General features: G+C 36.3%; 1 protein-coding gene across 1 annotated transcript in view; it reads left to right on the top strand.

The window, feature by feature from the left end:
* Window positions 1-20,471, top strand: part of MTMR6 (myotubularin related protein 6) — a 36,022-nt gene that overhangs the window by 4,747 nt on the left and 10,804 nt on the right. The window contains exons 2-9 of the mRNA XM_045978099.1: window positions 6,586-6,702; window positions 10,825-10,987; window positions 12,509-12,666; window positions 13,192-13,320; window positions 16,167-16,301; window positions 18,552-18,684; window positions 19,636-19,745; window positions 20,142-20,267. Coding sequence (XP_045834055.1) covers window positions 6,586-6,702; window positions 10,825-10,987; window positions 12,509-12,666; window positions 13,192-13,320; window positions 16,167-16,301; window positions 18,552-18,684; window positions 19,636-19,745; window positions 20,142-20,267 — 1,071 coding nt within the window. The remainder of the gene's footprint in view (window positions 1-6,585; window positions 6,703-10,824; window positions 10,988-12,508; window positions 12,667-13,191; window positions 13,321-16,166; window positions 16,302-18,551; window positions 18,685-19,635; window positions 19,746-20,141; window positions 20,268-20,471) is intronic.

Raw genomic sequence — 20,471 nt, 5'->3', positions numbered from 1 at the left:
GTTTTGTTTGGTGATTTATGCAGCCAGACGCTGTTGCTGGAACTTGGGATACATGAGCAAAGAAAGATGAAAATGTCTGCCCTTTTGAGGGTTACCTTCCACTTCACAAAGGCAACTTGATGCTCTTTCTTTTTGAAAGAGTGTGGAATAATGATACTAAGAGTCCCAAATGGGTGCCTGGCTCTAGGGGTACCTACAAGTCAGAGAAGCCATGACAGTGTGTTTTTTGCTTCAATAGCCCTTGTTTTATGTAGTTGTAAAGTATAACTGCTGGCTACAGAATGTTGATTGAAGATGGCCGTTGGTCCCTTTTTGTCCCAGAGGCCACCTGATGTCCGAATATTCTGGACATAATACCCAGTATGTGTGGTATGTATGTGTTTTTTCATTTCCAGCTTTGTATAATCAGCTGAAATTTGAACTTCCTGTTTAGTGCAGGCCCAGAGTTGGCAACAGTTCAACTAAATGGCCCTCAAAGAAATGTGTTGGCATTTCCCATCCTTACCATAATGACTACACCCTCCAGTTCTCTTCTCCCTACTCTTTTTCTCCTTTGTTTATTCTTTCTCTTCCCAAAACCTTGTTTTTCTTCCCCATTCTCTTTTTCCCCGTGATCATACCTGTAATTAAAGGGTCCTAACACTATTTCCATAGCATCTCAGTGCTGGTGACCAGAAAAAGATTGCTTCCTAAATACCTGACTTAAAACATTTCCAGGAAAGCATTGGGAAAAATCTGTGGGGACATCTGTAAAGTACTTTCAGTTCCTTGGTGAAAAAGGGAAATACGAGGCAGCAGTTGGTGCTTAGAAGTTGGCTAAGTCTCTGGTTTGAAATTTCTGTGCTGATAATTTTAGCAAAGAAAAAGCTCTGCTTTCTTTTGTTTTTTACATTTACCTTATTACTTGCAGCTAAGAACAGAATCATCAGTAAGTTTTCTCAGAACCTAAAGTTTCCCCAGAGCCTAAAGTATTAAATAAATGTTTTGGAATAATGTTCAGGTTAATTTTATTATCAGTCATATCCATATAGCAATTGCCATATTGAAGCAGTCATGTAATGAATTTTCTATTATATGTTCTTGATTTGGATATAATTTTCCATTTACTAAGGTAATAAATAATCCTCAATTTATTAAAGTCCTTTATAGTCTCTTTTCTCTCAGATTTTCATTTCTTTTTATACCTTATCTTAGTAAATGACAACCAGTCTGACAAGCTTAACACCTTCAAGAAGCCTCTATTGCTCCTTCCTTTTCACATTGGTTTCATTATCTCAAGATGGGCTTTCTCTTTATCCTGTCTATTGTAGCTTAATCATATCCTGTCTATTGTAGCGTATCATATCTCTCCCAGGCAGTCCTAGATAACATCATTAGCCTTTTACCTGGTTACTCACCTCCAGTCTCTTCTGTATTCTGCATTTTCTCCACATTGCCACTGGAAAGATCTTTAAAACCGTAAAACCGTATTTGGTCATGGGCTACTGTGCTTAAAATACTCTATCCTTTTATCCACAACATAGATGCTCTACTTTAACAGGTGTTTCTTTTTCATCAAATGGTATTGCCTATCCCCTTTTGTGGTCTTTGTCTTCTACTGAGGATTCTGTATTTTCTGTGTTATAGTTAAGAAAATTTTGTTCAGCTTTGCTTTCAACATTACAAAAACTTTTTTTCCAGCTGTATGACATATTAGAATATTGAATTTGCTTTTAAAGTCTATGTGCCGCCTCCTTCCTTTCTCCATTTGAATTTGAACATTAGTTTAAAACAGAGCTTACCTCATCCGCTTACTAACTTGCTAACAGTAGTCTTTTTTTTTTTTTTTAAAGATTTTATTTATTTATTTGACAGACAGAGATCACAAGTAGGCAGAGAGGCAGGCAGAGAGAGAGAGGAGGAAGCAGGCTGTCCGCAGAGCAGAGAGCCTGATGTGGGGCTCGATCCCAGAACCCTGGGATCATGACCTGAGCCGAAGGCAGAGGCTTTAACCCACTGAGCCACCGAGGCACCCCGCTAATAGTCGTCATTTTTGCAAACATCTGAGCACTTTATTGCTTACTGTTTGTCAAGAAAACTTGGAGTAAAGTACCTACATATATTATCCAACCTTACTTACTACAACCCTCAAGGAAGAGATTGTTGTCCTTATTTTATACATAAAGAAAATGAGATCCAGACAATTTGGCCTTCAGTTGATAGCTAGTAAATTTCTGTGGAGTGAATCAATAAACTCTCTTCCCTGAAAATATGTATTTATGTGGATATTCTTCAAAGATGTGGGGGGGGGGGGGGTATGCATACAACTGTAATGCAGTTGTGTATTTTAAGGGACCGTAGTTTTAAGAAACTCTTAAAAAGTGGGAGGACTACACAAGCTGGGGCCTTAAATATTGGGAATAGAGCATAAAGATAGAGAAGGAACCTAACCTAATGAGAGTTAAGAGCAAGAGGGATTAATTTGGAGTTAAAGTTAGGAATATCAGTTGCATAAAAATGACCTTGTGAGCTTCTTAAAAATACAGATCTTTGGGGGTACCTGGGTGCCTCAGTTAGTTAAACATTTGATCCCAGGGTACTGGAATCGAGCCCCATGTGGGGCTCCCTGTTCAAAGGGGAGTCTGCTTCTCCTTCTCTTTCTGCCACTCCCCCTTTGTTGTGTGTGCCTTCTCTCTCTCAAATAAATAATTAATAACCTTTAAGAAAAATACAGATTTTTGGTTTCTATCTCCTGAGATGACTGAGTGAAGTTGAGTGGGGCTTAGGATGTGTATTTATGCAGAGTTTCAGAGATGATTCAGATGAACGGCTAGGCTTTGGGACTTGAATGTAGGTAACCAGAATTAAAGATCAATAAATGGAATTTCAGATAATTTTGGATGTAGAAATTAGGGGGAATCAAGAAATAGGCGTGGAGTATTAGGAAGAGTATTTTTAACCTGAATTTCCCATCTTGATAAGCCTGAAAGAACTATGTAGTGTTATGCAGCTCTAGAGGAAGAGTGACTTTGTCATAATTGGGTGATTGGGTGGGAATAGCAGAGTCCACATATGTATTTAAAAACCAAAAAAGCTGAACTATAACTGTACACTCTTAGTAATTTTTCTACTTATTTTAAGTGTGTTCATTTATTCGTAAATTACTGAATATTTACTATTCACCTTCTATGTAGGGAAAAGGTGGCAGAGAGAAATGAGGGACAGTAAATGTTACAAAGAAGAACTTTAAATAATAAATCTCTTGGGTGATTTCAGCAAGAGACCACCTTCTGTTTTCCCCCTGTGGGAAATGTTTCTATGGCCTTTCACTCTAGTTCAACAAACATTTATTTTATCAGGTGCTATATCAGTCATTAGGTAGTCAGACATATATAAGAGTCAGTTCTTGTCCTGGGATGTGACCCCTTTAGTGGAAGAGATGGACACGTGAACAGATGCTTTACAATGTAGGAACTACTCCAACAGTAGTGGAAGGTGCAGATTTTAAAAATATTTAGGCTATAAAATTTGATAGGAATTGGTGGTTAATTGAATATTGGTGGTGAAGAGGAAGTCATAGGATGATTCCCAGATTTCTAATGTGGGTGACTGGATGAGGATGGAGTTACATTAACTCTAATCAGAAAAACAAGATTAGGAACCTACTTGTGAGGGGTGAGGGAAAATTAGTTTCATTTTCTGTATGCTTAACATGAGTCTTAAGACATCCAAGTAGAGCAATATAGTATAGTATGGTGGGATGGTGTTCTACCTCAGGAATCAGACCTATGACATAGGGTTATTACTATGCTACTCCACTTACCACTGTTACTAGCTGTGTGGTGTTGGGACATTTAACTAACTTCTCTAAGTCTCAGTTTCCATATCGAGATTAATAGTACTACATAGGAATTGTGAAAATTAAAAGAAATTATGTTAAGCACTTATAGTACTGGTCATATAATAAGACCTCAGTACTATGTCAGGAATTATTATCGTTATTATGTGTATAGCAGGCAGTGTGAACTCAGGAGAGCTCAGAGTTGGACATTTAGTTAGAAGAGTCATTGACGTATAGGTTAAAATAATGACAGTGGATAAGATGCCTATAGAGAATGGGGTCCCTGAAGAAGAATAGTAATGAATAGGGGATGGACAAATCCAAATGAAAGTGGTGTGGTTGTTTTGCATGTAGACAATTGTGTGTAGAGAATTTGTGTGTTGCCAAGAAGTTATTTATGGCTTATGACTGAAGCATAATAGGAAATGTTTGCGATCTTTTGAAAATCCACAGATTAAAAAACTTCACATGGACTTCAAAAAAAGCAAACTTACTGTTCAGTTAAATAAGTGGTAAACATCAGCCACCACTCCCTTTAAACTGCTTGCCAGTATCCTTGTTTATATCATTTTCGAGGAGTTTGTGAAGTGCTACAAAATGATGTTAGCACAAATTGTTTGAGTAGTGTTGATACTTTATAGTAACCTTTATTTCCATATATATTCATTAATTCTCTCTTCTTTAGAACCATGAACACTTTAATTGCTTCAGAGATAAGGCAGGTGAGATTTATATTATGGTATTGCTGTTGGTTAGTTTCAAGTCTAGCGCAATTGAAGGGGAGTCAACAGTAGTTGATCCCATTGTTTTCTTTTTTTAAGATTTTATTTATGTATTTGACAGAGATCACAAGTAGGCAGGGGTGGGGTGGGAAGCAGGCTCCCTGCTGAGCAGATAGCCCGATGCGGGGCTGGATCCCAGGACCCTGATATCGTGACCCAAGCCGAAGGCAGAGGCTTAACCCACTGAGCTACCCAGGTGCCCCAATTCCATTGTTTTAAAAGGGTTTAAATTTAAGGTTTTTTTCCAAGTGAGTTGTATAATGAAGTTAGATTTTTAATTAAGGAAGAAATGGTCCTAGTCAGTGAAGTAAATGCGGATCTCCAAGAGAAATTTTCGTACTGGTTTATAATAAGGAGGTTTTCCTATTAGCTTAAAAGACAATGTGTATAATGACTTGACAATTTTTAAATATTTTTTTAAAGATTTTATTTATTTGAGAGAGATCACAAGTAGGCAGAGAGGCAGGCAGAGAGACAGGAGGGAACAGGCTCTCCTCTGAGCAGAAAGCCCGATGCGGGGCTTGATCCCAGGACCTGGAGACCATGACCTGAGCCGAAGGCAGAGGCCCAATCCACTGAGCCACCCAGGCACCTTGATCTGACAATTTTTATGTGTCAGATCAACTGTCAGACCTGAGCTCCATAAATTAGGTCATATCTCTCTAAGTTTCCAGAAGAAAGTATTAAAACTCAATTCATTGTCGCCATTGTAATTCATTTATTGATACAAATAAAATTTGTAAAATAGGCATTTTAATTTTTTTTAAAGATTTTATATATTTATTTGACAGAGAGAGAGCTCACAAGTAGGCAAAGAGGCAGGCAGAGAGGGAAGGGGAAGCAGGCTCCCCACCAAGCAGAGAGCCCAGTGTGAGGCTCGATCCCAGGACCCTGAACTGAGATTGTGACCTGAGCCGAAGGCAGAGGCTTAACCCACTGAGCCACCTGGGCGCCCCTAGGCATTTTAATTTTACATTTAAATTTTAACTTACTTGAACAGCTGTTATTTTAAGTAAAAAAAAAAAAAAAGCTCTGGAATTAAATTTCTTTGGAGAAGTTAATTAGCTTTTTACATGGTAGTTATTTTGGAAATCATAATTTCATAATGAGGGACATTTTACTTCTATTTTAGTAAGGAAAAAGAAAATATATGTGGGGGGAGATACAGAATTAATGAGATAATTGTTAGTAATCTGGTTTTGAAGACATACAAGTTAAAGAACTATCTACAACCTGCTGTTATAGCTGTGAATTAAAAATTTTATGTTGGTTGTTTTACCCTTTTTTCCCCTCCCAAAGAGAATGGACAGCAATAAATAATTATGTTTTCAAAACAGTCCCTTACACAGTCCTGGGCAACTCTAACCCCACTCTCCAGCGGCAGCCGTGTGGCGGGGGGGGGGGGGGGAGGGGGAGTGTGTTGTGTGTGTGTACTATTAAAGAAGTATTATGTACCTCACCGTCTCAGCTGCTAGAAGACATAGAGCCAGCACACGCTGTAATCTATAATGGAATTCGGAGCCAGGAGGAGCTAACTACAAAGCTGACACATTAAGAGGGCACTTGTGGTGAACACTGGGTATTGTATGTAAGTGACAAATCACTGAACTCTACTCCAGAAACCAGTATTCACTGCATGTTAAATAATATTTAAATTAAAAAATGGGCTCTTGGATAGAAAACTGTTGTTTATCATGTGTTTCCTTCCTGTTCCCCTTAGTATTTGTGGTTTTTTTTTTTCTTTTTTTTACAGAGTTCCTTTGTGGGTTGTATTTCTAACTCTAAATTTTACCTGTTATTTGTGGTTTACATGTTCCCCAAGATATGTGAAATTTAATGTTCAACATTAAATAAACTCATTTTTTTAATAGAAAGAGGAAGAAATTTGAAAATGGTGCATTTAAATCATGAGATAACAAAGAATTTGTATTATTGTTGAAATGACAAATAACTTTTTTTTTCTTTTCTTTTCCTTTTTTATAGGTTGAGCAAGTGAAATTACTTGACCGATTCAGTACCAGCAACAAGTCGCTAACAGGAACACTCTATCTTACGGCCACACATCTATTATTTATAGACTCTCATCAGAAAGAAACCTGGGTAAGAAGGGCATCTGCTGTACTGCCTACCATAGAGTAATGGACTTAGCCTATTGCTGTATTTCATTTTGATCAGTACAAAAAATTTAATGAAAAAGTTTTTCATAGTCACATGATCATTTCTACTCTCCCTCCTAATAAAACAAGGATACCATGTAGAATATGGAGCTCTTGTCTACGGCCATACCACCCTGAACGCGCCCGATCTCGTCTGATCTCGGAAGCTAAGCAGGGTCGGCGGGCCTGGTTAGTACTTGGATGGGAGAATGTGGAGCTCTTTTATACGATATAGCAAGACTCTTTATCTGCATTAATAATTATAAAATACCTGCTTTGTCGTGGCCAGCGGGACAAATCGACCAGGAAACGTGAGGGTAAGAGGATGGTGAAAAGAAGTTAAAGAGACAAAGAGATGGGGGCAGGAGGAGCACTGAGGAGGATGTCCAACAGTGCCGACTTGATTCAGGGCCGTGAGGCATTCTATAGCCAACAGTAACTATCTTCGGCTGGTTACAAAAGACTTTACTACGTGCACAAAAACCCTCCAGACCAGGCCTGTGTTACCCACTTCAGATCAACCCCTGTAGGCAATGGCTGACGTTAGTACAGTTGTCTTGTAAGAAGTAAAACCTGAGAGTGATTTAGGAGCTGTGCTGGAACAGCAAGGACCAGTTAAGAGCTTATGACCCCAACCAATGGGCTCTCGTCTAACTAGTAAACGTGTGGGAAGTCACGTTGGCGAGCGCACAGCACAAAGCACAGACGCTTTCTCAGTGCTACTCAACTTTTCCGTCCTAAACCTTTTGTTAGACTATTCAGACTTTAAAGGAGACACAGTCAGGGCCTGGTTTGGTCCTCGTCTCAAGCCTTATCGCGGCCTCCCACACTGCTTGTTCCTTTCAATTTTTAAAAATGTAAGTAACAGATACACATGTTTAATATTTAATAGTTTAAATGGCATAGTCCATGGTATTTTTTTAAAAGATTTTATTTATTTATTTGAGAGAGAGAATGAAAGTGCACCCGATCCATGGTATCTTTATACTAAATTGTAATTATGGTGTTTTTTAATCGATTGTAGATCAAATAATATAGTAATGGATATTTTGTATATATTTCTTCCTGTATTTGCCTGGGAGTAAAATTACTGTGCTTAGATAAGTACATATTTTCCTTCACTAAATGTGGCCCCGCTCCAAAGTAGTTGTCTCAAAATACTCTCAGTAGAGTGGGATAGATTGTCCACCATCGTCAGCAACATTGATATTGTTAGCTTTATAACTCTTGCCTCTCTGGTGGATGTGCAATTGGGATTTTAAACTGCTGATTACAAGGAAGTTGTCCTTTCAGATGTTGTGGCCTTTAGATTTTCTTCTTTTTTCTCTTAGGCTGTTTGTCCTTTTATTGGCTTTATATGAGTCTGGTTTTTAATGTTTTGTCTGGTATATGTTTTGTAGATAATTTCTCCCAGTGTGTGGCTTGTCTTGTATGTATACATGTCTTTGAATTAAAGTTTAAAATTTTAATGTATTAGATTTTTCATTTCTTCTTTATGGCTTATGATGTTTTCTGACTAGGGATTCTAACTGTCATAAAGATTCTCCTGTATTTTTTTCTAAAAGTTTACATTTTGTATTTCAAGTATAAGTTGTTAATAATATGGAAAATATTTTCTTTGATGATATAACTTAGGGATTTGTTTTTATTTTTATTCTTTTATTATTATATGGATACTGGTGCCATTTATCGACAATTTCAGTGCATTAATGTGTAGTATCAGCTCTGTTATGAGTAAAGTGAGAGTTTGCTTTTGAACTCTGTTCTGTTCTTTTGATATATTGATTCCACTGTATAGGAGCATACTGCTTTATGGACTCACTTTTTAATACAATCTCTCTTCTATTGTACTCTCTTGATTTCCCCAGGAAGGCTGTCCAGTTTGTATGTGATTGCATTAACTAAGTCAAGATCCTTACCTGAGATGTTCATCTCAGAGATGTTGTATTCCCTCGAGGCACTGGAGCTCTCCCTGTCCAGTGCTGGCCCAGGAGCTGTCAAGGGTTTCACTAAGCAGGGCCTTGTCAGATCATTCATTCTCATTCACTCTGTCTACCCTTCATTTGTCCATCTGCCTCAGGATCTTCTGAGTATGTTTTCCATCTCCTGGAGATAGACAGGGAAGTTTCCCATAGGCCTCTTCTTGCAGATGTTGGGAACATAGTTTGGGGGCAGCGAAAAAGTCTGTATTATTCTCTCTGATTATTGTCTTTAAAATGCCTTTTTATCAGTTTATTCCCATATGTCTCTCCAGAATAAAATCTGTTTAGTACATTTGGTCCATAAAAATGAACATTTTAGATCTAGAAGGAGACTTGCTAACTTTCTCTTTTTTCTTATTTTACAGATTATTATTTTTTCAAGATCACATAACTAGTTAGTGGCAGAGCCAGGTCTCTCCAATATTTTCTTCTTGCGAATAATATTGGATCTTAATTAGAAGCATAATAGTGATGTAGCAACTTATTGTCTCTTATTCTCTATTTTGATGTTACCATTATTCAGATCATTTTGAATAACTTGCCACAGGCCTGCTAATATAAATGTTAGTGCTAAATCTTAGCCACAGGTTGGGTTATTTGTAGCATGTACTAAATATCTGTGTTATGTGTACTTTTTATGTCTGTAGAACAAGTTCTTATTAATCTTTTATAAGCTTTTCTTGATTATTTTATGTACTTAATCTTACATGAGAACTTTAGAAAATACAAATAATTAATATTATCAACATTTAATATTATAATCATATAATATATATGTGTGATATAAATAATCATCCATCTCTTACCCTGCCACAGAAAAAGGAAAAAGCAGTTTGGGATTTTTTTTTACTGAACTTGTATTGAAGTTTTAGATTAATTGGGATGCATTGATTTCTTGCCATGATTGAGTTTTATCATTCAGGAACCTGCTATGACAGTAAGATCTTTGACTTTCTAGAAAAACTTTTTGTAAGTATTTTAAATTCATAGGAATGGGATTAAGAAAAAGAAGACTTTTTATTTTTTAGTAGCAAACAATATTAGAACTGGTATGAATGATAATCATATTTAAAATGCCATCAAGTATTGAGTTTATAGTAGAACTTTCTATTCATTCAATAAACCTGTGATAGAGGTATAAGCAAAGACACTTGTAGTGCTCATTTGGTCAGATTTTAAGTTTGGATTTATAAGGTATAACATTTGAAACTTTTTTTTGAATAGGGTGATTATAATGCTCCAGATACCCTGTTAAGTGCTGGAGATAGAATGGTGCTTAGCTTAGTCATAGTGTTGTTCCTTACGAAGTTCCCAACATCTGGCTAGAGAAATAGACATTCACTATACAAAGAATTACTCGTGTTCTAAGTGCTGTGAAGGAAAAGTATAGGCTTAAGAAAATGGAAGGGATCTAACTTACTTGGGAGAGGCCAAGTAACAACAACAGGCTGTTGTTCTTGATGATGAAGTTTAAACAAAGGCCAGAAATAATACTAGAAGTTCCTAGACGAAGAAGTAGATCTACAGTTTTCCAGTTAGTAGGAGCAACTCAGTGTGTAAAGAAGGTTGGTGCATTTGAGGAGCCAAAGAGAGGACTCTGTCACTCAAACTTGATGTGGGAAAGGACTTGAAATGAGTCTAGAGCCAGAGTCTAGTAAATGACATGACTAGATTGCCCTTTATTTTTTTTTTTTAAATCGCTTTTTAATGGTCACTCACGTGCCCTGTAGAAAATGGGTTAGAGGGGGTCAAGAGTAGATATGGAGAGAGCTTTTAGGAGGCTACTTACAGTTACCCAGCTGAGAAACAATGGGAGCGTTAAAGCTAGGGGAGTGACAGTGGACACGGAGAGAAGTAGAGAGGTTACAGAGGTATGTGGGAGATGCAGTTCTCAGGGTTTGATGATGTACTGAGTATGTGGAGTGATGGACAAAGTGTCAGAGAGCATAGTTCTGACTTAGGCATTCAATCACAAGTTTTGAGTACTTTGTTTGAAGAGGGCATTTCTAACATTCATGTGCTCTGGAAGAGAATACGATATTTAGCCGCTTTTTTATGATGATCACATTTTTTCCATGCTGTAGATACTGCACCACCATATTGCCTTAGTAGAGAAACTAGCTTTGACTACTTCTGGATGCCCACTTGTGATTCAGTGCAAGAACTTCAGGATTGTGCATTTCATTGTTCCCAGAGAAAGAGATTGCCATGATATTTACAATTCTTTGCTACAATTATCAAAACAAGGTACTGTTTTTAGAGACCAAAGCTTACTTAATTTTGAGATGGATTATCTAAGAACCGTAATATGCCATTGTTACTTTATAATTGAAGTTACCCTTAAGTTCTTGTGTACTCTATTCCAAAAAATTTGGCTTGGAAATAATTAGATGCTTCTGCTCTAAATTTTAAGAATGATATCCAAAGAAGGGGTAAGAGTAAGGAAAAAAGTTAAGCATTTAGAGTACAGATTTTTTTTTTCTTAAAGATTTTATTTATTTATTTGACAGACAGAAATCACAAGTAGGCAGAGAGGCAGGCAGAGAGAGGGAGAGAAGCAGGCTCCCGGCTGAGCAGAGAGCCTGACGTGGGGCTCAATCCCAGGACCCTGGGATCATGACCTGAGCCGAAGGCAGAGGCTTTAACACACTGAGCCACCAGGTGACCTAGAATACAGATTTTTAAAACTATTGATTTAAATGAATGTTTTTAAAGTTTTTTGGTGGCCAACAGTGTAGCTTCCCCCTCCACCCTGCCCCCTGCCAAGTGGGTATCCACAACCACGGGGAATAACTTGGAAATTGATTGTTAAATGAAAAGTTAAGGAAGGTTAAGCACGTCTGGTAGCACTGGGACCAGTGAATTTAATTGATCAGAGTGGAGCATAAGGGAGATGACCAGCGGGAAAAGAGAGGGTGAATCCTACTTCAGGAGGTGTAAGTAGTAGGAGGAATGAGAAGAGTGTAGGCCAGAAAAAGGAATCCTGTCACTATGCCTTTGGGATCTGGAGGCTTCCTTCCCCCAACATGACTTGAGTTATGTAGATCTCTCCAGGAGTCAAAGCACACTGGTTACTGAATGTTACTTTGTTGTTGAACACCTGGGCTGCAGTGGTCTAGGAGTGAAGGGTGTGTCTAGGAGCAGGGGTACGTACACCCTTCTCTCCTAACACATAAAGCCTGTAGCATTTACCCGTTGTCCCAAGTTAAGCCAGATCTTATAGTAAAGATGGTTGTCACTTTAGGGGCTTAATATTATTCAGGAGTAAGTGCTCTCTGGAGCTTTGTGCAACCATTGCCACTGTCCTGTAGGAATGTATATGCAAGTTCATGTTCTGTAGGGCAGCACCTCTGGTTTTTTATCACAGCATTTAGTATTTCCATTTTATATCTCATTTGGGAAGTGTGGTGGGTGAGAAGTACCTGGGTCTGTGTCATTAAAAGTATACTTTTAGGAAAAGGAAATATTACATTAGAGTATTTAATATAAAATTATTATTTATTAGCTTTTGCTGATTATATAAATTGAATCTGAGATTAATGTGTATGCCTTTAAATATGATCATTTGAATTAAAGGACAGAGAAAATAAATTGAGTCCAGATATGTTCAGGTATTAGTTATCTCTTTGAAAATTTTAAAGAAAAAAATGAAAATTTTAAAGAAAATTTTAAAGAAAACATTTTTTAAAAAAGAAAAATTACTGTTATTTATAGAGTTTTAAGTCCTAGAAGTTGCATCATAACATTTATGTATTTTGTATGCAATAGCAAAATATGAAGATCTCTATGCATTCTCTTACAATCCCAAACAAAATGATTCAGAACGACTACAAGGTTGGGAGCTCATTGATCTTGCTGAGGAATATAAGAGGATGGGAGTGCCAAATTCAAACTGGCAGCTGTCTGATGCCAACCGAGAATACAAGGTAACGCAGCAACATTTTTGTTTGTTTTTATTTAAATTCCGGTTAGTTAACATACAGTGTGATACTCGTTTCAGGTGTACAGTATAGTGATTCAGCGCTTCCATACAACACACAGTGCTTGTTACAAGTGCACGCCTTAATCCCCATCACCTGTTTCCCCCATCCCCCACACCCACCTCCCTTCTGGTAACCAGTTTGTTGTTTATGGTTAAGAGTCTGTTGGTTTGCCACACTCTCATTTTCTCCCTTTACTCATTTGTTTTGTTTCTTAAATTCCACATAATGAGTGAAATCATATGGTATTTGTTTTTCTCTGACTGACTTACTTCAACTTAGCAACTTTGGAGAAATTCAGAATATGTTAGTACCGAGATGGAGAGTGTCATAGTAGTGTAGTAAGTTGTCTATATATTGCTATGTACTATTCTTGCATTTAATAAGCCTTAAAGTTTTTTAAAGGTGATTTTTAACCTCATAGTTTTTGAACTGTGTGTAGAATGGTTAGGTTTTATTTGATTTTTACAGATTTGTGAAACTTATCCCAGAGAACTTTATGTTCCCCGAATAGCAAGCAAACCAATAATTGTTGGTAGTTCCAAATTCCGGAGCAAGGGAAGATTCCCAGTTCTTTCCTATTATCATCACGATAAAGAGGTAAGAAAAGAAGATTTTTTTTTTCTTTTTTTATTTTACAAATGTGGCATAACCCCTCTTCAGGTTTAAGTGTCCAAATGAACACTCATTTTTACATAGTAAGGTCATTATTATAATGTTGCTGATAGAGAAGTGTTGGCTTTTCTCTTGATTACGTTTTTGAAATTTTTAAATTACCCTGATGTATAGAAACTTTCATACTTTTCATCTTTCTTTCCTCCTCCACCCTCCTTCAGCCTTTTCTTTCTTTTAGTAGGGACTTGAAAATAATGAGATGAGTGAACAGGTTCTTCTTTCCTGTGGTTCTCTTGATCCTGCTTATATTTGGGAAGAGAAGATAGCTTTGACAAACCAACTATTGAGAAAAAGAAGAGAGCCAAGGCTCACAATTTTTATAGAAAGCACTTCTAATCAGAAGGATTTTACGGTATGACGAGGTGGAGGAGACATCTTTGTACTGAGATGCTGTAATAGGGATTGCTCATTACAGCAAAATTTTCCTTTGTAGCTTTTAACAGTCGGTCACAGGGTACTATGTGTTAGATGCTTTATATGCATGAAGTCCCATGATAATTTTATAAGGTAGGCTCTGCTAATTACCTGTAACTTTCAACCTGTAAAGAGAGGGTAAATCACTTTTCCTATATCAACAGCTAGCCAGTTGTGGAGTTAAGTTCTGACTCCCACTGCTTGTGACCTGATTTTTTTCTCAGGAAGCTTTTCGAATCTTTTCTCCCCAGTGTTCTGAAATTTCACAGTGAAGTGCCTTAGCGTGTTTTTTTTTTAATTCTATCTGGAAACTCACTTTTGGGAAATTACTTCTCTATTTCTGTGGTAACTTCCTCTCTTCTGTTACTTTTCTTTGTACGTGTGTGTGTGTGTTAGTTGGCAAGTGGGCTTTTGTAAACCTCCGTTTTTCTTAATTTTCTCTATTTTCCATCTCTTTCTAGTTTTTAGAAGATTTCCTTGACTTTGTTTCCAGTCCACCTCTTTATTTTTGCTATTCCATTTTTAAAAATCTAAGCACTCCTTCCTATTTTCTGAACTTTTTAGACACTTTTCTATTCTTGGCTATGATGACTGGGTTCTCTGAAGATGTTAAGGATATTTTTAAAAGAATTCTTTTGCTCCCCACATTAGATGTCTTTTGCTCAGAGTTCCTTTTTTCTGTTTACTTTGTTTTTTAATTTTTCTTGTCTTTCAAATATCTGATTCTTGGCTGGACTCTCGCACTTAAAAAGTGAAGTGCCACAAGCTTTTTAGAAGTTTGTGTGCAGGAGTGATCTCTGTCTTTGGATTCTTTCTGTTGCTAATTTTCATCCCAATATGTGTGTTAGTTCTGTCTAGGATTCAGGTGTGGGAAGGTGGATGGGAGGATTTCACATTTTGTTTTGTAGGCTTTACTTCGTCTTCCTATTTTTTTTTTTTTGGTGGGGGGGGTGCTAGTATAGAGCTTCACTCCCACCTACATCTGTGCGTATTGTCCAGAGTCTTCAGGTTAATCCTTTTCACAGAATAAACTTTGTGTTCAGGGCAAGCAAAGATCTGGGAGCCTTAACTAGTAGCTATATGGATATTCAACCAATTCTATTTTCAGTTATACTCCAGATCAGGCTTGTAGAGGTACCAAATCCTAAGCCTTTCTGGGATTTAGCTGCTCAAAATGCTTATTGTTGACTCCTAACAACTTGACAACTTTCTCTGTTCTGGTAAATTGATCATTACTAACTTCTCAATCTGCTTTCATGTCCTGAAATTTTGTTAACATCTCTATTTTTCTCTCCTTTTCCATTCTCTTTGACCTTTTAATTTTATACATTTTAGATGTCTCAATTAGAACTTAATTGGGTATTAGAAGGGAGCCAGAGGTAAAAAGTAAAATTTTAAACAGAAATTCCTAATCTGTTCTTCATAACAAAGTCATAGGGAATGATGACTGGTTCTGGCCTCTGTTTGACACACCCATGTTTGTATACCTTGTTTATTGGAAAGCTAGACTGAAAACATATTCAATGCCTAACTTAACAAATCAGAAAGTACGTCTGAAAAGAATTTTTTATTTTGTATTTCATTTTCTTTTATTTAATTCACATGGTTTTATTTTGTGTGTGAATTTAAAATGTGTGAATTTATGCATACTTCTTTTCCCCTTAATGATACTATGGTTGGAATGATGGGCTATGGTTAAGTTGGAGTTGGTATGGATGAGATTGGAGAAAAAGTATATGGGTCTAAATCTGCTAATCTCTTTTTAAGACTTGGAACAAGAATAAATATCTAATCCACCATTCACTACTTCTAACAGGCTTTTTGTCCTCTTAGATTTATATTTTAACACAAACTTGAATTGAAGTTCATTTTTCTCATTTTATATAAAGATTGCTGATTCCTAAATAGAGATCTGAAGACTTTTGGAATATAAAAGCTCAAATGTTACTATTTTTAAAAATCCTGTTCTACCTTTATTGATTAACCCCTTACTTGAGCTTGAGTTGAAAGTGTCTTGTAATCTAGAGCATAGCATGCAAGCAAGTATCTTAGCAGAATGCATGATAGAGAATTGATGAAGTGTTGCTTCTTAGGACTTAAGATTTTTTTCATCAAACTACATAAGGAGGCATTTCACTTTTTCAGAAGAGAATATTGGGAAAACTTATATAACATCAAGATGTTCACATAGTGTTTAATTAAAATAGGATTTCAAAGTTAATGTCTTCAAATTGTCCTGCCAACTTTTAAACAGATTACACATTTGATTTTAACTTTTATTTTTCTTTTAAGCATTTTTTTAAGACATGTTTTATACATCTTTGGATAATCTGTTGTTTTCTGTCCTTTAAAATTAGGCTGCCATTTGTCGATGTAGTCAACCACTATCGGGATTCAGTGCCAGGTGCCTGGAGGATGAACATTTGCTTCAAGCCATTAGTAAAGCCAATCCAGTCAATCGCTATATGTATGTCATGGATACCAGGCCCAAAGTATGTGTCTTGAATCTAGTACAGTCTGTTAGTTTAATTATCTTTGTTAGTTTAATTATCTTTGTTACTTTAATTAATGAGCGTTGATCAGTTTGCCCATATTTAACCTATCTGAATCCCAGTTTTAAATTAACTGAGGCTAATGACACTGAGGAAGCAATCTTTAAAAGGATACCAACTTAGGAGACCTGTTTCCCAGATGGTGATATCTTATGTCTTCTGATTTCTGTATAAATTTAGAAAAACAGATTTTTATGTTGGGAACTCTTGATCGTTTGGAAGTCTTATATTATTCTGAAGAAACATTAAATAGTGTGTTGTGAAAAATTAGAAAATCTTACTAATTTTTTTGGTAGAATTTTTAATTGTCAGAACACTTCATGTTAAAATAATGGGCGTTAACTTGAAATATTCAAGAAAATAAGGAAAATAGTGAGTTAGGAAACATGGAACTAGAGAATTATAAATAGTGAACGGGAAATAGTTGTTCTGTTAGGCATCTGTAATGTTAGGTTCAATTTTTGTCATTGAGACAAATGTCAGAATCCCTTTTTCTTTTTATAAACACAGTTAAGCAACTAATTCATATAGGATCCTGAAACTAAAGTAATTAAAATCTTCAATGGTAATAGCTAACATTACTTTTAATTTTTATTATAGCATCGAATGCAGAGCTGGTGGGCTACACAAAAGGACATTGGCAGAATTATAGTGAGGATTTCTTCAAAAATCTGGAATGATGAGAAAATAAGAGAAAGCGATGAGAAAAAGCGAGTGAGCGATATAGAGCACAATTCTAGGCAGCTTTGTTGAAAGGAATGGTAGCTGTTTTAGAAGTTCCTCTCATCATTATTCATTCTCACAAAAGATAATGGAGGAAACAAGCTGAGATTAATTTTTGTAAATTAAGAAGTATTAAAAACTAGAAATTGATAATTTGATAATTTTTTATCTTGTTAATAAGACTTTCTTAGAAGTCAAGAATGTTGGTGATATCTCTTGTAAGACAAATTTTATTTTTCTTCCTTTTTTAATCTGGTGGATTCAGTGGTCAGAATTACTTTTAGGTGATAATAGATATAAAAGCTGGTTATAATACAAGTTTCTGAATGTGCAGCCTGAGGATGATCTGTTTCCTAGGACCTAATACCTCTTATCTGTATAATTGCCTTCTACCCAGAAAACAGGCCTTTCTTAGACTGCTTTGTTTGTACTGTTTAAACTTCAACTTAACTAGTAATAATGCAGAAGCATTTTAATATCTAACTCTCACCTTAGTCATCATAGGTGCTGAATAACCAGTGAGTCAGTAGGTAGAGTTGAACTGTCCTTGTTACCAACCTGGGCCCCCATCTACTGAATGAAAAGCTACTTTGTCTTCCAATTTAGATTTTGTTTCATCCAAGTTCATAAGAATATTTTGTAAACTGTAATAATGCAATATGAATTGTAATAATTGCAATTATTGCAATAATTTGCAATTTGCAATTATTGTGGTAATTGCAGTTGTAATAATTGCAATACAGAATCCAAGTCTGAAAAAATTAAACATACCAAATCTTAAATGAGCCTCTGATAGGATTTGATCTGGTGACCAAAAACAAAGACCATGGGCTTATTGGCAGTCTGTTTTCTCCTTAGAGACCAATTTTAACCCAGTTCTTGGAGGTGTATCAAGCTAGTGGGTTATATGCCATGGTATATACTGTGTGGGCCTCCAGTAATTTTTAATATGGAGGACCTCAGATAATCTGACGTGTATTTCAGATCTGATTTTTCAGGGTCCCTGTGGCTCTCTGAATGATCATGTGTTCCCCAGGCTTACTCTGAAATGAATCTAATAGATTCATTCTGTAACAGGAAACTTCCCAGCTTGGCTCATCTCTGAATCACTTAGGATTCAGATGAGAAATACTTCTTTCTTTTTTAAATTTTGAAATATTACAAACATATGGAAAACTGAGTAAAAACATAAGTGAATTAGTTTCATAAATTATTTGTGGGGGAACTTCTTATCTGACCTTTCCATTATATAGCAATCATGTTGTTACTTTATATATAAAGTGTCCTTTTTTACTCTTAATAACATATATGACACTTTGCTCATTAAAAAAATGGTAGCATATTCAGTTCAGAGTTCTTTAAACTCTGCTAAAATGTGGTTTATTGAGTATTTTCATGATTTTTGGTAAACTAGGTTAAGTGATAAAAAGCAGTTTGTCTCTAAATTTCTAAAACTTTATATTTTAGCTGAATGCAATGGCCAACCGAGCAGCTGGAAAAGGTTATGAAAATGAAGACAACTATTCTAACATTAGATTTCAGTTTGTTGGAATTGAAAATATTCATGTCATGCGGTCCAGCCTTCAAAAATTATTGGAAGGTATGATTATTTTTTGCCTTTGAGGCAACTTTGTCTAATAGAAATAAAATGTTAGCACATTATAAAATTTAAAATGATGTAATTTAAAATTTCCCTATATGCCATTCAAAAAAGTTTTAAAAAAGGAAATTAATAATATATTTTACATAATATATTAAGACATGTTAACATGTAATCAGTATAAAAAATCAGTAATGACACATGTTAGTTTTTTTCCTTTAAGTCTTAAAAAATTGATGTGTATTTTACACTGTTAAACCACATCTCAGTTTAGACTACCCATGTGTCAGTTCGGGGAGTGGCTACTGTATTGGACAGGACAGTTCTAATGGTTCTGCAAAAAAAATGGTTATTATTAGATAAATATTCTTGCTTAGTCTGTACAGTGAAGATTAGTTGAAAATAATGCTCTGTTTAAGTATTAAGGTATCTTTCCAGTCGTGGTGTGGAGTTTTAACAATTAAAATATCAGACTTTTAAATACTTTGTACTCCAAATTTTTTTAAAAGAGAGATTGGAGGGGTTTTTTTTTTTCTTTTAAATATTTTATTTATTTATTTACTTGTCAGGAGAGAGAGAGAGAGCACGCACAAGCAGGCAGAGTGGCAGGCAGAGGCAGAGAGAGAAGCAGGCTCCCTGCCGAGCAAGGAGCCTGATACGGGACTCGATCCCAGGATCTCGGGATCATGACCTGAGCCAAAGGCAGAGGCTTAGCCATCTGAGCCACCCAGGTGTCCCGAGAGATTGGAGCTTTTTTTAAGCACAAGGGATGACAAAAAAAATGTACCTGAAAAATCCAATATTGAGATCCCAATAGCATCTTTTCATTTATACAGTCTCTTTTTTTATTTTGTCCTCTTCCTCCCAATTTACTCACTTAGAGAGAACTTGAATAGGAGAAGTGGAGACTCTAGTCACATTCTAATGAAATGTTTTTTTTCCCCTTCATAGTCAATGGTACCAAAGGGCTTTCTGTCAGTGATTTCTACTCTGGTTTGGAGAGCTCAGGATGGCTTCGCCATATCAAAGCTGTTATGGACGCTGCAATCTTCTTAGCCAAAGTAACTCTTCTTTGTTCATACTTTGGGGATTTATAATGGTCAGGAAGGAATGAATTTATTCTCTTGGCTGCAGGTGCTCGTACACTTTCCAGTCAGAGAACTTTTATGTTTTACCTCTTTAATGAGACTTACTTTCATTTGAGTTTTAAAAGATCACATAGCACTTCATATAAGGACTTAAAAAGAAATCACCAGACACTTGGAAACAACAATTTTGGTTTTGTTTTGTGTTTTGTGTTTTGTCTTGTTTTTTGGAAATTATACTGTGACAGCATTATCATTGCAGTCCTTGCTCTTCTGGGTGATGCACTACCTCCTAGTGTAGTTTTTGAGTAAGTACAACTTAACTGACGTACCAGAAATGTATTCTGCTAAGTATGTGATCTTTCTTTTCAGGCAATAATGGTTGAAAATGCAAGTGTGTTGGTACATTGTTCTGATGGTTGGGATAGGACTTCCCAGGTTTGTTCCCTTGGCTCTCTTTTACTGGATTCCTACTACAGAACAATCAAAGGATTCATGGTAAGGAGTGATTTGGCTAGACCAGTGATTCTCAAATAGGAGTGATTTTTGTCCTCCCAGGAGACATTTGGCAATGTTAGGAGACAGTTTTGGTTGTTACAAAGAGAAGGGTGCAACTGGCACTTAGCTGGTAGGGGCCGGGATGCTGCTAATGTTCTGTACTACAGAGGTTAGCCCCTGCAACAAAGACCTAACTGGCCCAAA

This window comes from Meles meles, chromosome 14 (genome assembly GCF_922984935.1).
Source record: "Meles meles chromosome 14, mMelMel3.1 paternal haplotype, whole genome shotgun sequence".
In the NCBI taxonomy this organism is placed as follows: domain Eukaryota; kingdom Metazoa; phylum Chordata; class Mammalia; order Carnivora; family Mustelidae; genus Meles; species Meles meles.
This window is presented reverse-complemented; position numbering and strand designations above follow the sequence as displayed.